This window comes from Phodopus roborovskii, unplaced genomic scaffold, assembly GCF_943737965.1.
Source record: "Phodopus roborovskii unplaced genomic scaffold, PHOROB, whole genome shotgun sequence".
In the NCBI taxonomy this organism is placed as follows: Eukaryota; Metazoa; Chordata; class Mammalia; order Rodentia; family Cricetidae; genus Phodopus; species Phodopus roborovskii.
In genome coordinates this window covers 21,841,961-21,858,593 of record NW_026126469.1, presented here as the reverse complement: position 1 = coordinate 21,858,593, position 16,633 = coordinate 21,841,961, and the positions used below count along the sequence as shown (strand labels likewise).

General features: G+C 33.1%; 1 protein-coding gene across 1 annotated transcript in view; it reads left to right on the top strand.

Moving 5' to 3' along the window:
- Positions 1-16,633, top strand: part of Stxbp5l (syntaxin binding protein 5L) — a 223,895-nt gene that overhangs the window by 94,360 nt on the left and 112,902 nt on the right. The window contains exons 8-10 of the mRNA XM_051191450.1: positions 3,993-4,076; positions 9,020-9,143; positions 15,010-15,088. Of these exons, the coding sequence (XP_051047407.1) occupies positions 3,993-4,076; positions 9,020-9,143; positions 15,010-15,088 (287 nt within the window). The remainder of the gene's footprint in view (positions 1-3,992; positions 4,077-9,019; positions 9,144-15,009; positions 15,089-16,633) is intronic.

Genomic DNA, 16,633 nt, shown 5'->3' with positions numbered 1-16,633 from the left:
TATCTTGGGTTATAATTCTTTGGTGAGGACATTTGCCATAGTATTTTTCAGGGATAATCTTTTAAAGCCTCGACTCAACAGACATATGGTAACTAGAGATACTAACTATTACTTCTGGTATAGTATTTAAAGTGGGATTGGATCAGAAGAAGCAAACATTGAGAGTATTAACTAAGTCACCTCCTGCTCCCCAAGAGGCTTCAAGGGATATATTTCTACTTAGTAAGACAGAACACTCTGGAAAAGCAGGTACAAAACATTTACAAAACTAGGTAATGGCTATCTTTTTTTTTTTTTTTTCTTTATAGGCCTTTGTTGACAGTAGGAAATGATGGCAAAGAGCCAGTCTCCACAATACCTATGAGGATTAAATATACAGATTGGTAGAGGCCAGGTGGTAATATTTAACCATCTGGCAACATGGGTCTAAATTACTGTAACAAGCAGCTAGGTTAGAATGGCAGTGCATAAATCCCTGGTATTAACTAATATTGCATGCCATTTCTAGGAACAAAATTAGGTGGGGCATTTGACTGGGATGTTGTTTGATTTGCATAATCAGGATAAGGTAAAGAGTAGTTTTCTCTTAATATTTATCACCAACATGGAAAATCACATCTCATCGATCTCCCAAATGTAAGTCAATTTTCAGATCCATAATATAGTGACTGAAAGAGGATTTTGTTGCCCTTGAAGAAAGATTCTGAAATACTCTGTAAATGGATGTGGAATATAAATACAAGTAGGAACATTACTGATCATTTGTAGTAGAAAAAAAATTCAGGATGATTATCTAAAAGGTCAGAGACAGCATTATTATTAGCAAATCCAAAAACAATATTGTGGTCCTCCTATAAGTGGTAAGTTATATGAACTAAGTAACCAAATGAGAAATGAAATATTAGCCCATGACCAAGCTCAAAGTACACTACCCATCTGCATGAAATATACCAGTTTTTCTTTAAGTGTGATTTGGATTAAGACTCTCTTTGGTTTCCTGACATTGTAATTAGAGGAAGAGTAGGAAGAGAGAACAAAAGTTTCTGCAACTATCTCCACCTGCTGAGATTATCTAAGCCAATCCTGCATCTCTGAAGTCACTACAGAGATTAGGGTAATTAGATTGGATGACACAATGACATGGGTAGAAGGCAAGGCTGCATCCTTTCTGAATTACATTGTGTGGATTCCACAAAAAGTATCTTGGACTAGGTTTGGTTAATAGAAAAATCATTGTAAAGAGTAAAAAGCAATATAGGAGGAAAGTAAAGAACATAAGAACATGAAAGTAAGAGACTTCCAGAGGTATGTAATTAGAAAAGTTGGGAAAGTAAGGATAAGAAAGGGCTGAATATGATTAAAGAGCATTATATGTACATGAAATATTTTAAAGAAACCCCTAAATATAATTCAAAAAGGATAAACTGGATATGGTGAAGCGCATGTCTGTATTGTAGAGATAGAGACAGGAGAATCAGAAGTTCAAGATCATGTTGGCTACATAGTTCAAAATCAGCTTGGGGAGAAGCTGTCTCCATTATTTAATTAAATAATTAATTAAACAAATGTAGGTCTCGGGTTATGCCTGTCTTCCCAACACTCTGGGAGGCTGGATCAATAAGATTATCAATTCCAGGTCAGCATAACAAGTCCATACCTCAGTAAAACAAGCAAAATATAAATCACAAAGGATCATAACTCATTTTTTTCATCCTTAGAATATAGTTTAACTTTTTAAAATCAATATACATTTGCATATTAACAGAAAGAAAAAGCGAAAAAAAAAAAAAAAAAAAAAACTTTGTGGACCTGAAACTGTAAAACTCACAAAAAGCCAAGAATATATCCTCCTTAATACTGACTTTGTTTCACTTTTGACCAAAGAAAAAAAAGATTCCTACCATTTAACATTGGTTAGCTGTAATCTTTCTTTTCAGAGGTATTAATAAAAGTATAAATCTCAATTTATATTTATGTGTGTCCCACAATATGTGGTATTTAAAAATATTTTTGTGAATCATTTGATAATTTCATGTTATATTTTTGTTCATGTCTATCCCCAACTCCTTCCATATTCAATTCCATCCCCTATCCATACAACTTCTAGTTTTCTCTCTTTTTAAACACATCTAATCCCCAGTCTCTTTCTGCACGTTGACCAGTAGCAGCCCTCTGGCTTAATTTTCATATTATTGCACAAAGCTTTTCTAATGAGGGGTGAGAGATGAATTAATCTGTTGTTATATCAGTAAACCATTAGGAGTTGGCTTAATACAAAGTCCACTTAGCAAAAATAATAGTGGAGGTTCTCCCCTAGGGCCTATGACTTGTATGACTTGTATAGCCAAGTGTTCTTGGCCCCAATAACCATGCCAGCTACAGATAGAGTTCTGGGCCTGAGTTATCTCACTCAGGTAGTTTTTTGTTTTAATTTCTTTCAGTTCTACTCATTCATCTAAACATTTTATAATTTCATATAGCATTATATAAATGTATCATATTTCATTGTGCATTTCATCAGTGGATGGGCTTTTAGGCTGTTTCCATTTGCTGGCTATTGTAAGAGCAGCAATGGACATGGATGAGCAAGTATCTGTGTAGTAAGATGTACAGTCCTTTGCATGTGTCCACGAATGATATAGCTGGATCACATGGTAGGCATATCTATCTCTAGCTTTCAGAAGATCCACCCAGTGGCTCGCCAGTTTACACCCCCACAGTAGTAAGTTCTCCCCTTTCTCCACATCAGCATTTGTTGTTGTTGATTGGGAATGTTACTTATTTTATCTTAGCTCTTCTATTTGGATTAAGATGAAATCTCAAAATAGTTTTAATTTGCATCTTCATGATGGCTAAGGATACTGAACATTTTTAAAAGTTTCTTTTTTTTATTTTAAGATTAATATAATTACATCATTTCCTCCTTCTCTTTCTTCCCTCTAAACCCTTCATTTTAACATTTTAAAGTAATTTCCTTTAAGTTAGCATATCAAAAAGCTCAACATTTTTGTAAAGCCAATTCAAACATTATCATATGTGGTTCTATAACTAAGCATTTGGGTATAAGATATATTTTAGAAATAACTCTAGGGGCTAGAGCAGTGATTGGAGTATTTGTTACTCTTGAAGATAATCTCAGTTCAGATACCAGCACACACTTGGCAGCTCACAACTGGCTATAACTCTAGTTCCAAGAACTCTGACACTTTCTTCTGGCGTCAACAGGCACCACCAGCACATACAATACAGGCAAAATATACACATAAAAACATAAATAGGATAAGTAAAAAATGTACTTCTTTGATAATATTTAAATTTTACCTTTTTCAAATTCTTCTATTTTAAAACGAAAACTATTACTTTTCAAATACTTTTTATTGTTTTAAACATAAACACCAGTGGTAGTTACTTTCCTTATTGCTGCAAGAAAATATCAGATTAAACCAACTCGTGGAATGAAGAGGTTATTTTGGATTGTAGTTGATGGAAAGTCTGTCATGGTTGGGGAAGCATACAGACAGAAGTATGATGCTGCAGGTCACATTATAGCCACAGTCAAAAAGTAAAGAGTGATGAATGCTTATACTCAGCAAGCTTTCTCCTGGTTAAGTGGTCCAGAGCCCTCACCCATGGAATGTTGCCACCTACATTTAGGATTGGTCTACTCATCTCAACTACTCTAATCTAGAAAGTCCCCCACAGACATTTGTCTCCCAGGTGATTTTAGAACTTGTCAAGTTTATACTGTAGACTACAATTAGCTAATATTAATATGTAGAGAATGTTTATATTGCAGCAAAGGTTAATTTGTTTTTAGTTGCTACATCATCTTTGTTTTTTAATTTAAAATAGGAAAAATTTAAGTGTTAGAAAGGTAGTATAAATCAGGCTGTGTTGTGTAGCATGGTTTTTCTTTATGGTAGTTACTTTTTTTATTTGAACACAGTTAAAATTAATGTTAGAATTAAGAAAATTGTTTTACTGTTTTCCAGCTGTTAATAGGTTATGAAAATGGTACTGTAGTATTCTGGGACTTGAAATCTAAAAGAGCAGAACTGAGAGTTTATTATGATGAGGTAAGTGATTTCTGCTGACATTTTTTAAAAGTTTGGCAACTACGTGTCACTTTTTACTCTAAAGTTTTGTGCCTTACTAATATTTTTAATCACTGGAAACTACCTGTCCTTTCTTAGTATTTAATATTAGTTTTTTATTTGTATAAATTTCAATTGCTGATTGTGTTTGAATGGGAATTCTGCCTTGACAGCCAATTTGGGAAATATTGCCTATTTTTGATTTGTACATAGTTTTTTTCCTTATGATGTATTCTTAATTTGTCTCATCTTTCTTTTATGTAGGTTCCATACTCACAACTTCCTTTTTGAATTTCAGGTTTCTAAAAGCATCATTCAAACCTTCCGAAAAATTTCATTTTCTGTGGCTGAGTTCAAGTTTGAAAAGCTTTTCCCTTCTATTACTTCTTAAAATAATGAAATATTTTGTGCATGAGGGAAACTGTTTCTGTAGCTTGGAAACAAAGATTATCCTTTATTTAATTTATTTCCTTAGGTTAGAAGTAAGGTAAAGGGGAGGACAGGAAGGACAGGACCAACAGAAAATACAGATAAAAAAAAATCTCAAAATCTCTGCCTAGTTAACATCCACTCTTGTGTGGGTAGATTGACACATAATTTAAGAGAGCATGGAAATAAACAGAAAAAGAAGTCTTTTTTTTTTTTTTTTTTTTTTTTAAGAAAAATAGTCTTTTAGTCTCTTCTATAACATGTAGTTTTTAGATTAGAGGAATAAAAAAATCATCCAATGGACTTATAGTTGCATTAGAATACACATTTTCTTTCCTATCATACCATAACAATTAAAATTTTAAAGCATTGATGCCTAAACATATATTTCACGGGCTAGAGAAATGTCTTAATGATTAAGAGCATGTACTGCTCTTGTGCAGGATATGGGTGTTGGAAACAACTAAATGTAACTCCAGCTTCATGGAATCTGAGTCCCTCTTCTGGCCTCCTCAGGCACTATACTCATGTGCACACACTCACACATGTGTGTATACACATTACTAACAAATCAAAACAAAATCCTGCTAAAAATTGTATTTCATGAAATCCAAAGTTCATTTCTTAATGGTTCTCTCAAACTAATATTTTATTATATATATGAGATAGCTGCATTGCCAAAGAGTCCAGAAATTAATTGTGTGGCATCTGGGCAATTTGGTCATTATTGGTGAAAACAACCATACAAGTAATATCATACAAATGATGTTCTTCATATCCACTTCCAGTACATCTGAATCATAGGGAAAAATGACTCCACAGAGCTAAGTTATCATTTTTACTGTTATTAAATGCACAGATTGCAGAGATATGGTATAAATGTTCCTGTGTTTCTTCCTTTTTCATGACTAAGAGCTAGAGAAAAATCCAAACGCTATTTGAACTGTTAGAATTGGAAAAGGTCAGATCAATAGGAAAGCAAAAGGAAAATACTAAAAATTATGATTTTCTTTAGATTAAAATATATAGAAATAAAATTTCCATCTTTAAAATGTAAGCATGTTAATTCTGAAATTGAACTATTTTTTTTATTATTCTTTCATTAATTTTTATTTTGGGTCCTGGGGTGCAAGCCCAGGGCTGTGAACTTGCTAGGTAAGCACTCTTTTTTTTTTTTATAATTTTTTATTTAATTTTATATAACAAAGTCCAATTAAATGAAAACAAACATTTATACACAATATTTGGGAATTTGGGCGTCGTTCTTTCCAAACTACTTCCTGCTGTCTTGGGGGATTCGAAGAAGATTCAGATATCCTAGCTGTAGTCTGTAGGGCTGTTTTGTCCAGCTGTTTTGAATGTAGGATCAGCTTGTACTCTGTTTCAGGCGGTCTGGCGTGATCAAACCACATTAGTCTGGAAGGAATCCACATCTTTTCATTGAAATTGAACTTTTAAATAAAAGATTAGAAGCATTCTGAGTTAAAAGAGTATGTAATTTATACATAAAGATTATTTTACATATTGACTTATACATGCACATAAATAAATTATATCATGTATTATACAACACATTTGTAGGTCCTGTTATTCTAATGGAGATAGTAATAAACTTCATTTCACTGTAAAACTTTTCAAACTTTCTTAGCACTTTGTTATATCTGGAAGCTATCTTTAATAAGTCTCTAAGATGATTTTATAAATCACATTTACTCTCCTCAGAACTACACATATAGTGGTCTCCTCTGTAATTTTTCAAAGCCCATTTTAAAAATTGTTTCTTTTCTTGTTTTGCCTATCTTATTTATTATGCCTCTTTTTCCATCTCTGAGTCATTTGAATTATAGATGCTTGAGTCTGGTTCACAGGAACATACTAGGTGTTTTGTGACTAAGGCAGGAAAACAAGATATATCACTAGTTTGAGGCTGGCTGAAAGATATACTGAGCCCCTCCCACCTTAAAGTCTATCTTTTGTTTCCTCCTCTAATTTATGTTTCTCTGTATAGGCTTTCATATCTAGTACTATTACTAAGCAATATGCTTAATACAGCTAAAAATCTCTAGTCTTTACCCCTTTCTTAAGCTTTAATTTTTAAATGTTTAGTAAGATATAATCCAGTCATATGATTTCTCTAGACAACAACTTTGAATGACTCCCTGTTAACAGGGTCTGGAAATGATAATTAAAGCTGTGGGGTACTTTTCCTTTTTTCTTTTTAAGTACTATTTACTACATCTTATTAAACAGTTCACACATTTGAGATATGTTACTCAATTTCTCTTAATGATATAATTTACTTCTACAGGATTTGTCCCTTGATGAATAGTCATAGATGATTGAAGTTTTGTTTGGAAATCCAATATTTTATTGAGAAATAATTAGCTTCAAAAACTTACTTCCTGCTAGGTGTTATAGGTTATATCTCTACTTGGGAAGGTGAGGCAGAAGAATTTTCTTAAGTTCAAAGTCAACTAAAGCTTTGTAAGTTTCAGACCAGCCTAGAATACAGAGTGAAAGTTTTCTAAATAAATAAATAAAAAGGAAAGGATTTCTTCTACAACAGTCATTTTTTTTCTTTATATTGATATTTCTTTAATACTCTCAGAGAAATCTTTTAATTTGGCATAAGGGTAATATTTTGATTCCATGAAAACTGCATATTTCCTTTTGTCAGATTGCTATATAATTTTTAAACTTTTGTGTTTAAGAAAAAGTCACTGTTGATAAAAATATAACTAGTATTTTTGCTTCAAAATCTTTTATGCTTTGTGTTTTTTTTCTTGAATTGATTGATACTAGTACCTGTTTCGATGGAAGGAATGTGATTTAACTAAATAAACAAAAATTAAATACTCACCATGAACTCAGTTGCCAGCTCCTTAGTTATGCACTATTTGACATCCTGATCTCTAAAATAGGACAGTGTTTACACCACTGTCCTGGTTACTGTAATTATATTTCATTTACAGTAGTAGCTAAAAATATTTTCTGTCCTCTCCAATGGGTAGGATTTTACTGGGTTAGGATGAGGCTTTGGGTCTGTATGCTTTCTTATCCTCTACTTTTGCTATCAAGTAGTTTTAGAGAATTTTAAATAGACTGAGTTTCACCAAACTTGACAAAAGAAGTGCTATTTTTTTTGAATTACCTGCAGGAGGGAAAAAAATAAACAGAGAAGACATTGAAGATTGTTTTGTCTCTAAATGCCTTTGTTGGAGACTTAAGAGGAAAGTCTCTGCATAGAAATTATGGCTAGAGTGAAGAAAAAAGAAAAGAAAGGAAAATAAAAACAAAATTCCACAAGTTCAGGATTTCATGTTGCCTTCTATGTTCAGTTTACTCTTATGTTGATGGTAGAATTACATCTTATTTTCTTTATGTTTAATGACTAGTCAAGATATCAGTTAGCCTTAACTCTAATACTATGCATATTGACTGAAAATTTCACACTTGGTTACATAAAGAATTCAGTTATGTAACTGTGTAAGCACACATGTACTTAAAGTTCTGAACAATAAGTATGATAAATATTCATCTGTATTGATCTTCATTCTCTGTTTCTTTGGAGGAGATGTCTTATACACCTTTTTTAATTTTTTTTTTTTATTTACTGGGACATATCTCATTGTACTTAACACAATGGTTAAGTTATGGTGATTAATTTATTCACAATGAATATTAAACATTTGGAAATGCAATATTAATTACTTACTAATTCAATAGATCTTTCTTTAAAATCTCCTTTACAGAAGATACAACACAGGGATTAATACAACTTTAAAAGTGAAGTAATTGCTGTTGAATCTTATCTAACTCAAAACTATAGAATCGACTTGAAAATGTCAAAATTTAAATCTTACTTGCTTTAAATCAGTTAGTATAGTAATATACTTGAGGCAATACTGTGCAACAGTTGAGAATGGGTTTTCGGAGGAGGATGGCTTTGACTTCTGTGACTTTAAAAAGCAAATGTGTATCTCAGTCAGCCAATTTCACCATATGTAAACTGAGAAATAATAGTAAAATAATACTCTTTATATGATAAGATATTTTATGTAAAGGGCATATCATGAGATCTGGCATATGGAATGTATTCAGGTGCTAGCTCAAATTATTTTTAAATTTTCTGCCTTAAGTGATACTAGGCCTACATCTTAGAAGAGACTATGTTCTGATAACTATACTTTTACTTCTATGTAAATATTTTTTTTCAAACAGAAATGGTAGGATATTGGAAGGGCATAGGATTTACATCAAAATGTTCTGGGATCTAATGTCATTACATTTTTTTGTGGAATTGTTATTTAAGGAAATGAGTTTTGGTAGCCTTTAAAAGTCTGTAATGGGTTGAAGCCAAAGACAGCCCAATCTGGGTGAAAAAACAATTATGTTAAAATGTTATCAGTATATGAATTTTATGTCAAAGTATTTTTCAGAATATAGGATGATTTAATATATCTACTTTCCCCTGCTTTTTATTGTTATTTTATCAGGCCATCCATTCAATTGATTGGCATCATGAGGGCAAACAATTCATGTGCAGCCATTCGGATGGTAGCTTGACTTTATGGAACCTGAAAAGCCCAAGCCGCCCTTTTCAAACCACAGTACCACATGGTAAGATACTTACTTTGAAAAGAAACTGTGGAAACTATAGATTTGCCTCTTCACAACTTTAATTTTTCCAATTTTAGCTTCCTTTATGTTACAGACTGGCAGAGGGCATCAATCAGCTCCTGTATAAGGAGCATATTTTAGGCTTTTTGTTTTTTACTGTCTTGGGCTTAGTATGTTTAGTCCATTAACATTAAATATAATTACTAGTAAGACTAGATCTAGATCTATTTCTTAGTATTTGTTTTCTGTTGTTCATACTGTTTCATTGTTTTGCTTTTCCACTTTCAAGTAATTTAAATATTATTATGAATACATTTTAATTAATAAGCCTTTTATCTTTTTCTATTTTTATTGCAAGTATCACCATGTTTCCTTAACTATTCAATATGTTAGTACTAAACTTATAACGCCTTATATAACATATAAACATAACTATATAAATTAATCTACCTTATCATTTATACTATAATTGTATATTATACACAGATTATTATTGTGAATTTTAGAATTAAGAGACAAAATAATAATTATAATAATTTTATCTAATTGTGAACATTATTTGCCTTTCATGTAGATCTGGTGAAATTATTTCATTGATCTTTTATTTGAAATTACTTTTTCTCTCCATTCTTGAAGGCTATTTTGCTAGATTTAGATTTATGGAAAATATCAGGCTGTGAGCTGAGAATTCGCTACATGGGAATTCATGTAATGTAATGACTGCTTTAATGATAGCACATGATCTTCTAGTTTCAATATTCTCTAAATGAGAAATCCTCAGTGCTTTGAGCTTTGCTTCTACTGTGTAGAATGTGTTTTTTCCTTCTGCTTATATTCAGACAGTTTTTATATCTTTTATTTGCATCAACTTAAACATGTTATGTCTCCTTGTTTTGGTTGGTTTTGTTTTTATTTATTCTATTAACAGTTCTAGCAAACTTCTTAAATGTATAATTTTCACAAAATGTTGGAACATTTTCATCATTTATCTTCAGTATATTTTTATGTTTCTCTTTCTGGAATATGAGTCAGCTTTGTTAGAATTTTTTGGTGTTGTGGGACACGTCTCTGAGTCTTAATTTTTGTGTTTGTTTTTGTCAATATTTTTGTAACAGATTTCAAATAAATTAGTTCCAACTGCTTCACCATCTATTTAATTGCATTTTGTTCCTGCATTTTCGTTCTATTAAACTAAGACTTTTTCAGATAGTTTTTCCACTCACTATCTTTTTGCTTTTTGGAAGTCTTCCAAGATTTTCTTTTGCAGTTGATTTATTCTAAACATTTTACCTGCCTTTAATCATTGAGCTTAGGTACAATCACCTCTTAAAAACTTTCGTTGATAACATCACCTGCTTTGCCTTGACCTTTATTGACAACAATGACTCACATTCCTCCCTCTTTAAAATAGTTATATCCTATAAAATGTAGATATACAGGCTTTTAAATATATTTATGAAATACTCAGGATAGACAGTATAAAAGTCTGTCCGAAATGAATGTAAGGCCTTCCATAGGGGATCATCAAAGTCTATTACATCATTTAGGTGAAGGCCTAGACCCTCCTCCATGTATCTGGGCTGAAGTAGTATTTGGGGCTCCTTTTTTAAATATAAGTTTTTATTTAAATAAGAAACATGCTTATTTTACATATCAATCCCAGTTCCTGCACCCTCCCCTCCTTCATTGCCCCACCTACCCCCATCTCTGCTCCCCTTTCTGCTCCCCAGGAAGGGTAAAGGCCTTCCATAGGGGCTCTTCAAAGTCTCATATCATTGGAGCAGGGCCCAGGCCCTCTCCCATGTGTCTAGGCTGAGAGAGTATCCCTTTATATGGAATGGGCTCCCAAGTTCCATTTGTATACTCATAATAAATACTAATCCACTACCAGAGGCCCCATAGGCTGCCCAGACCTCTCAATTAACACCACATTCAGGGAATCTGGGTTGGTCCTATGCTGGTTTCCCAGCTATCAGACTGGAGTTCATGAGCTCCCCTTGTTCAGGTCAGCAGTTTCTATGGGTTTCTCCAGCCTGGTCTTGACCGCTTTTCTCCTCACTCCTCCCTCTCTGCAACTGGATTCCAAGAGTTCCGCTTAGTGTTTAGCTGTAGATGTCTGCTTCTGATTCTATCAGGCACAGGATGAAGGCTCTAGGATGGCATATAAGGTGTCATCAATCAGGAAGGGCACTTAAGGCAGCCTCTCCACTATTGCTTAGACTGTTGGATGGGGTCATCCTTGTAATCTCTGGACATTTCTCTAGTGCCAGATTTCTCTTAATACCTATAATGGCTCCCTCTATTATGGTATCTCTCTCCTTGCTCTCCTCTATTTCCCCGACTCAGTCTTCCTTCTCTGTCATGCTCACTTCTGCCATCCTCTTCTCTCTAACTCCCTCTGCCCTCCCCAATGCTCCCAATTTGCTTGGGAGATCTTGTCCCTTTCCTCTTCTCCAGGGGATCATGCATCTCTCTCTCTTAGGGTCCTCCTTGTTTCCTAGATTTTCTGGTGATGTGGATTGTAGGCTAGTAATTCTTTTGCTCTATGTCTAAAAGCCATATATGAGTGAATACATACCATGTTTTTCTTTTTGTAACTGGGTTGCCTCACTCAGGATGGTTTCTTCTAGTTCCATCCATTGTTTTTTCTGCTGAGTAGTACTCCATTGTGTAAATGTATCACTTTTCTCCATCCATTCTTCAGTTGAGGGACATTTAGGTTGCTTCCAGGTTCTGGATATTACAAATAATGCTGCTATGAACATTGTTGAACAGATGTCCTTGTTGATTGAATGTTCATCTTTTGGGTATATTCCTAAAAATGGAATTACTGGATCTTGAGGTAGATTGATTCCCATTTTTGTGAGGAGCTGCCACACTGATTTCCAAAGTTGCTGTACAAGTTTGCACTCCTACCAACAGTGGAGGAGTGATGCCCTTTCTCCACATCTTCTCCAGCATAAACTGTCTGTGATGTTTTCGATTTTAGCCATTCTGATGGGAGTAAGATGGCATCTCAGAATTGTTTTGATTTGCATTTTCCTGATGGCTAAGAATGTTGAGCACTTTCTTAAGTGTCTTTCGGCCATTTTAGATTCCTCTGTTGAGAATTCTCTATTCAGTTCTGTACCACACTTTTTAATTGGATTATTTGGTGTTTTGGTAACTAGCTTCTTGAGTTCTGTGCATATCTTGAAAATCAGAATTCTGTCAGATGTGGGGTTGGTGAAGATCTATTCCCATTCTGTGGGCTGCCATTTTGTCTTGTTGACTGTGCATACAACCATTTTTGTCTTGACTTTTTTTCTGTCTTTCATAATATTTGCTTGGATTGTCTGAGTTTGGGGTTTTTCTTTTATCATTTTACCATTTCTTTCCTAACCATTCAGTATTACACTTGCATCTATGGTGATAATGACTAATGGTATTTCACAATTTTTGACATTGTTCACTTTCTGTATTGTGTTTAGTTTGCTATTTCTTATATTTTTCATATTAATTTTTGATAAATTCACCCATATTAATATTCTGAAATATTTGTTCACATTACGCATAAATTGAAAAGCTGTCCATGTTTATATTACATTACACTTTGAAAACACATTTTGTCATTGATTATTTTGTACCTGAAAATGTATCTTTTACTTTTTTATTTATCCTTTGATGGAATCAAATGGTCTGTTCATATGTATATGTATACATATATGTATATATTTTTTATTTAGAAACAATCTTGTTTTACATATCAATTCCCCCATTCCCTCTCCTTCCCATCCTTCCGTGCTCCCCACCAACCCACCCACTCCCCAAGGATAGTGAGGTCTTCCATGGGGGATCATCAAAGTCTGTCACATCATTTGGGGGAACCCTAGGCCCTCACCCATATATCTGGGCTGAAATAGTATCCCTCTATGGGTAATGGACTCAAAAAGTCCATTTGTGCACTAGGGATAAATACTGGTTCCACCGTGAGAGGTCTGTCTCATAGACTGCTCGGGCCTCCTGACTGTCATCCACATTCAGAGGGCTTGTTTTGGTCCAATGCTGGTTCCCCAGCTTTACAACTGGGATCTGTATGCTCTCACTAGGTCAGGTCAGCTGTTTCTGTGGGTTTCTCCAGCACGGTCTTGACAGCTTTGCTCATCCCTGTCCCTCTCCTGGATTCCAGGAGTATAGCTAAGTGCTTAGCTGTGGGCTGTATGCTTTTGCTTCCATCAGCTACTGGATGAAGTCTCTAGGATATCAATTAAGGTAGGGGAAGGGCATCAAAGGTGGCCTCTCCACTACTGCCTAGATTCTTAGTTGGGGTCATCTTTGTGGCTCTCTGAACATTTCCCTAGTGCCAGATTTCTCTTTAAACCTATACTGGCTCACTCTGTTAAGGTATCTCCCTTCTTGCTCTCCTCTATTCCTCCCCTGATTCAGTCTTCCTGATCCCTCTTGTTTTCCTCTCCTCTTCTTCCCTTCTCTTTTTCCTACCTCCTTCTCCTCTCCCCCATGCTCCCAATTTGCTCAGGGGCATAACCCTGTTTTAATTACAGCTTCTACAACATGCTGTATCTATTACTCATTTGCTTCTAGTACAGCATACTGTGATTTTTATATTAGTGTACAATCTAATGAATTCTAAACATACTAGAATTTAGTTGCTTCTATGTGCTCTGACACTTATCATATAGTTCTTATAAGATAAAAATAACAATAAATTAATCTGATGATACTGTTGTTTTACATGTTATATTTAAACATGCTTTAATTACTGGTAGAAATTGATATAATCAAAATAAGCAACTCTTTCCCCAAAGTAAACTATTGGAGCTGAAGATTGAATATTAATTGGACCTTACAATTTGATTTCAATGTCCAAATGACGAAAGAGGAGAGCTTAATGGTTCTCTTACCTCTATATATGTACTATAGCACACATGTGCCCCCTCTCCACACAGTAAATGAATCATTTTCATAGCATTTTAAGTGAAGTTGAATGATTTTGTAAGTCTATCATATGCTTTATATCACAAGACTTTCTGCAATATGAAAGTTTATTTCTATTATAGTTAAATTATTGATAATGATAGAGATTTTATTCTTTTTCTTTCTTTTTTTCTTCTTGTGGAGGGGACAGAAAGAGGATCTTATGTACTCTTTGCTGAATTTGAACTCTCAGTCTCCTGAGTGTTGGGATTACAGTCATGAATAATATATTTTAATAATAATATATTTCATTATAAGTGTGTATCATCAGTGCTAAACTTTATTTTATGAGCATATTAATTAAAATAACTTTATAAGAAACTACTTTCTTATTTAGAGAATACAAAGCAGCAAAAGGTGAATAATTTCATAAACAACTTTATTGATTATATAGCAATCCATTGTTATTCTAAAGCTTATGAATTTAATAAAACATTAGAATATATAGATTTATTATGTCAAATGTGGGCACTTTTTAAGAATAAACCAATATCTTTAGCTTAAACTAAAGTTACTATGCATTAACTCATTAAAATGACAAATTTAACAATATAATATAGCTAAAGTAATAAGATTATTCCAAACTCAGTAATCACTGATGGAAATATAAAACGGTGCTTGTCCTATTCTCTTATGTAAGCAGTACATATAATTAAAACTGTGCTTGGGCCTTTGGCTTCAGTTGTGAATGTATCATGCCATACTGTAATCGGTTCAATGGTTATTGTCACAGTGCAGTAAGCTACATCTCACCCCCAAAGGCTTGTAGATTTCTTTTTTTTTTTTTCATTGTATTATTGTTCCATGTTTATATTTCTTAATTAAAATTTTTTAAAATTCTCATTGATCAGTATAATTTAAATCAGATTTAATTATTTCTTTCTTTCATTAGGAAAAAGTCAAAGAGAAGGAAGGAAGTCTGAGCCTTGTAAACCGATTCTTAAAGTAGAGTACAAAACTTGCAGGAACAGGTACGTGGTTGTACTTGGTCAATATGTGACTATATTTAAGGGTAGAAGAGGAAAAGCCAACAATCTTTGATAATATTTCCATAGAATTATAAATTCTCTAAATTAATAACATGTTTTGTTATGAATATTGAAAATATCAAATGACATTTTAATTATATTTATATCAACATCATATATATCAGCTCTTGAACTGACTCTTGAACAATTTATAACACTTGTAGCAATATTTATTAAGCTATATTTATGCATCTATTGATATTCCTTATGAGATTTAAATATATAACCAGATCTCTCTGAACTTAGGATCTAACATACTGAAATTGAAAAACTAGCCTTTTGTTGGAATTATAAAGTTATGTATATTTTCATAATTGAAAAGAACTAAATTTTAAGATGTGTATGATAAAATATTTAATACAACTTTATTACATTTATAGATACTATGTCCAGTATTTCTGCATTGCTTCTTTAATTTATAATAACCATTAATGACATTTTCCCATCTCGTATGAATATAATAAATCTTCCCTAATATTATTATTATTATTACTATTGTGTATGTACATGCTTGTGGGTTCTTGGGGCTCTAACTCATGAACAAGGCTTGTGCAGTAAGCACCTTCATATGCTGAGCCATCTTGTCAACCCCTAAACAGAACTATAAACTGAAAACTCATATTTGTTACTTGTTCACATTGTAATGTGCTATTAGCATCATAGATACAACTATGTTTGTTAAAACTTCCTCTTCTGAAGCTCTAATAGTATAAAATTACAGTAAATTGTCAATATCTCTTTATCAGGCCAGTTTAATATAGTATAACTAAAGAAATAAAATATTCCATATTTAAACAGCCTGGATGGAAACAAAATCTTTTATAATTCTTTTTTTCTTAAAATATTTATAATTAAAAGTTTTCTTGTGCCTTTGGATTCAGTAGTATATATAACATGTTATACACTGTAAATTCTAAGGATCTTTGAGTGTCGGAAATTATATTAATTGTTCCAAGTAGCTTATAGCTTTATTTGGTTTTCCTTTTCACTTGTATAATATTTTTCAAAAGAATTTTTTTCTTTACTTCAGTGTTGGCTATCCTACAGACTATAATATCCATTGAATTATCAATTAGTGTTCAGTCTTTTCTATGAATTACAAATGTTAAAAATAAAACAGCAACATGGGAACAGTTTCATGTGAAGCCTGGGATGCTTCTCTCAAGATAAATATTATGATCATTTGGCCTTTATGGCTTCTGTTTGGTTACAAAGCTGTTGTTTTGAAAATGTTCTCCTGTGACATGCTCAGCAATGTTCAGTTTGATTCAGTTGGTTTTAACTATATGTCATACATTGAGTTACCTGATTTGTGTGCTAAAAAAAGAATTACCAGCTTTTTAATTTGGTAGGCTCTAGTAACTAAGACCAAGGCAACCCCCCCCAAAAAAAACAAAAAAACTAGTGGTTTTTAAATACCATGAGAAGTAGTTGGGTAGATGTTTGTTTGGGGGGCATAGAAAAATGATAAGGCTATGATAAGGTTGT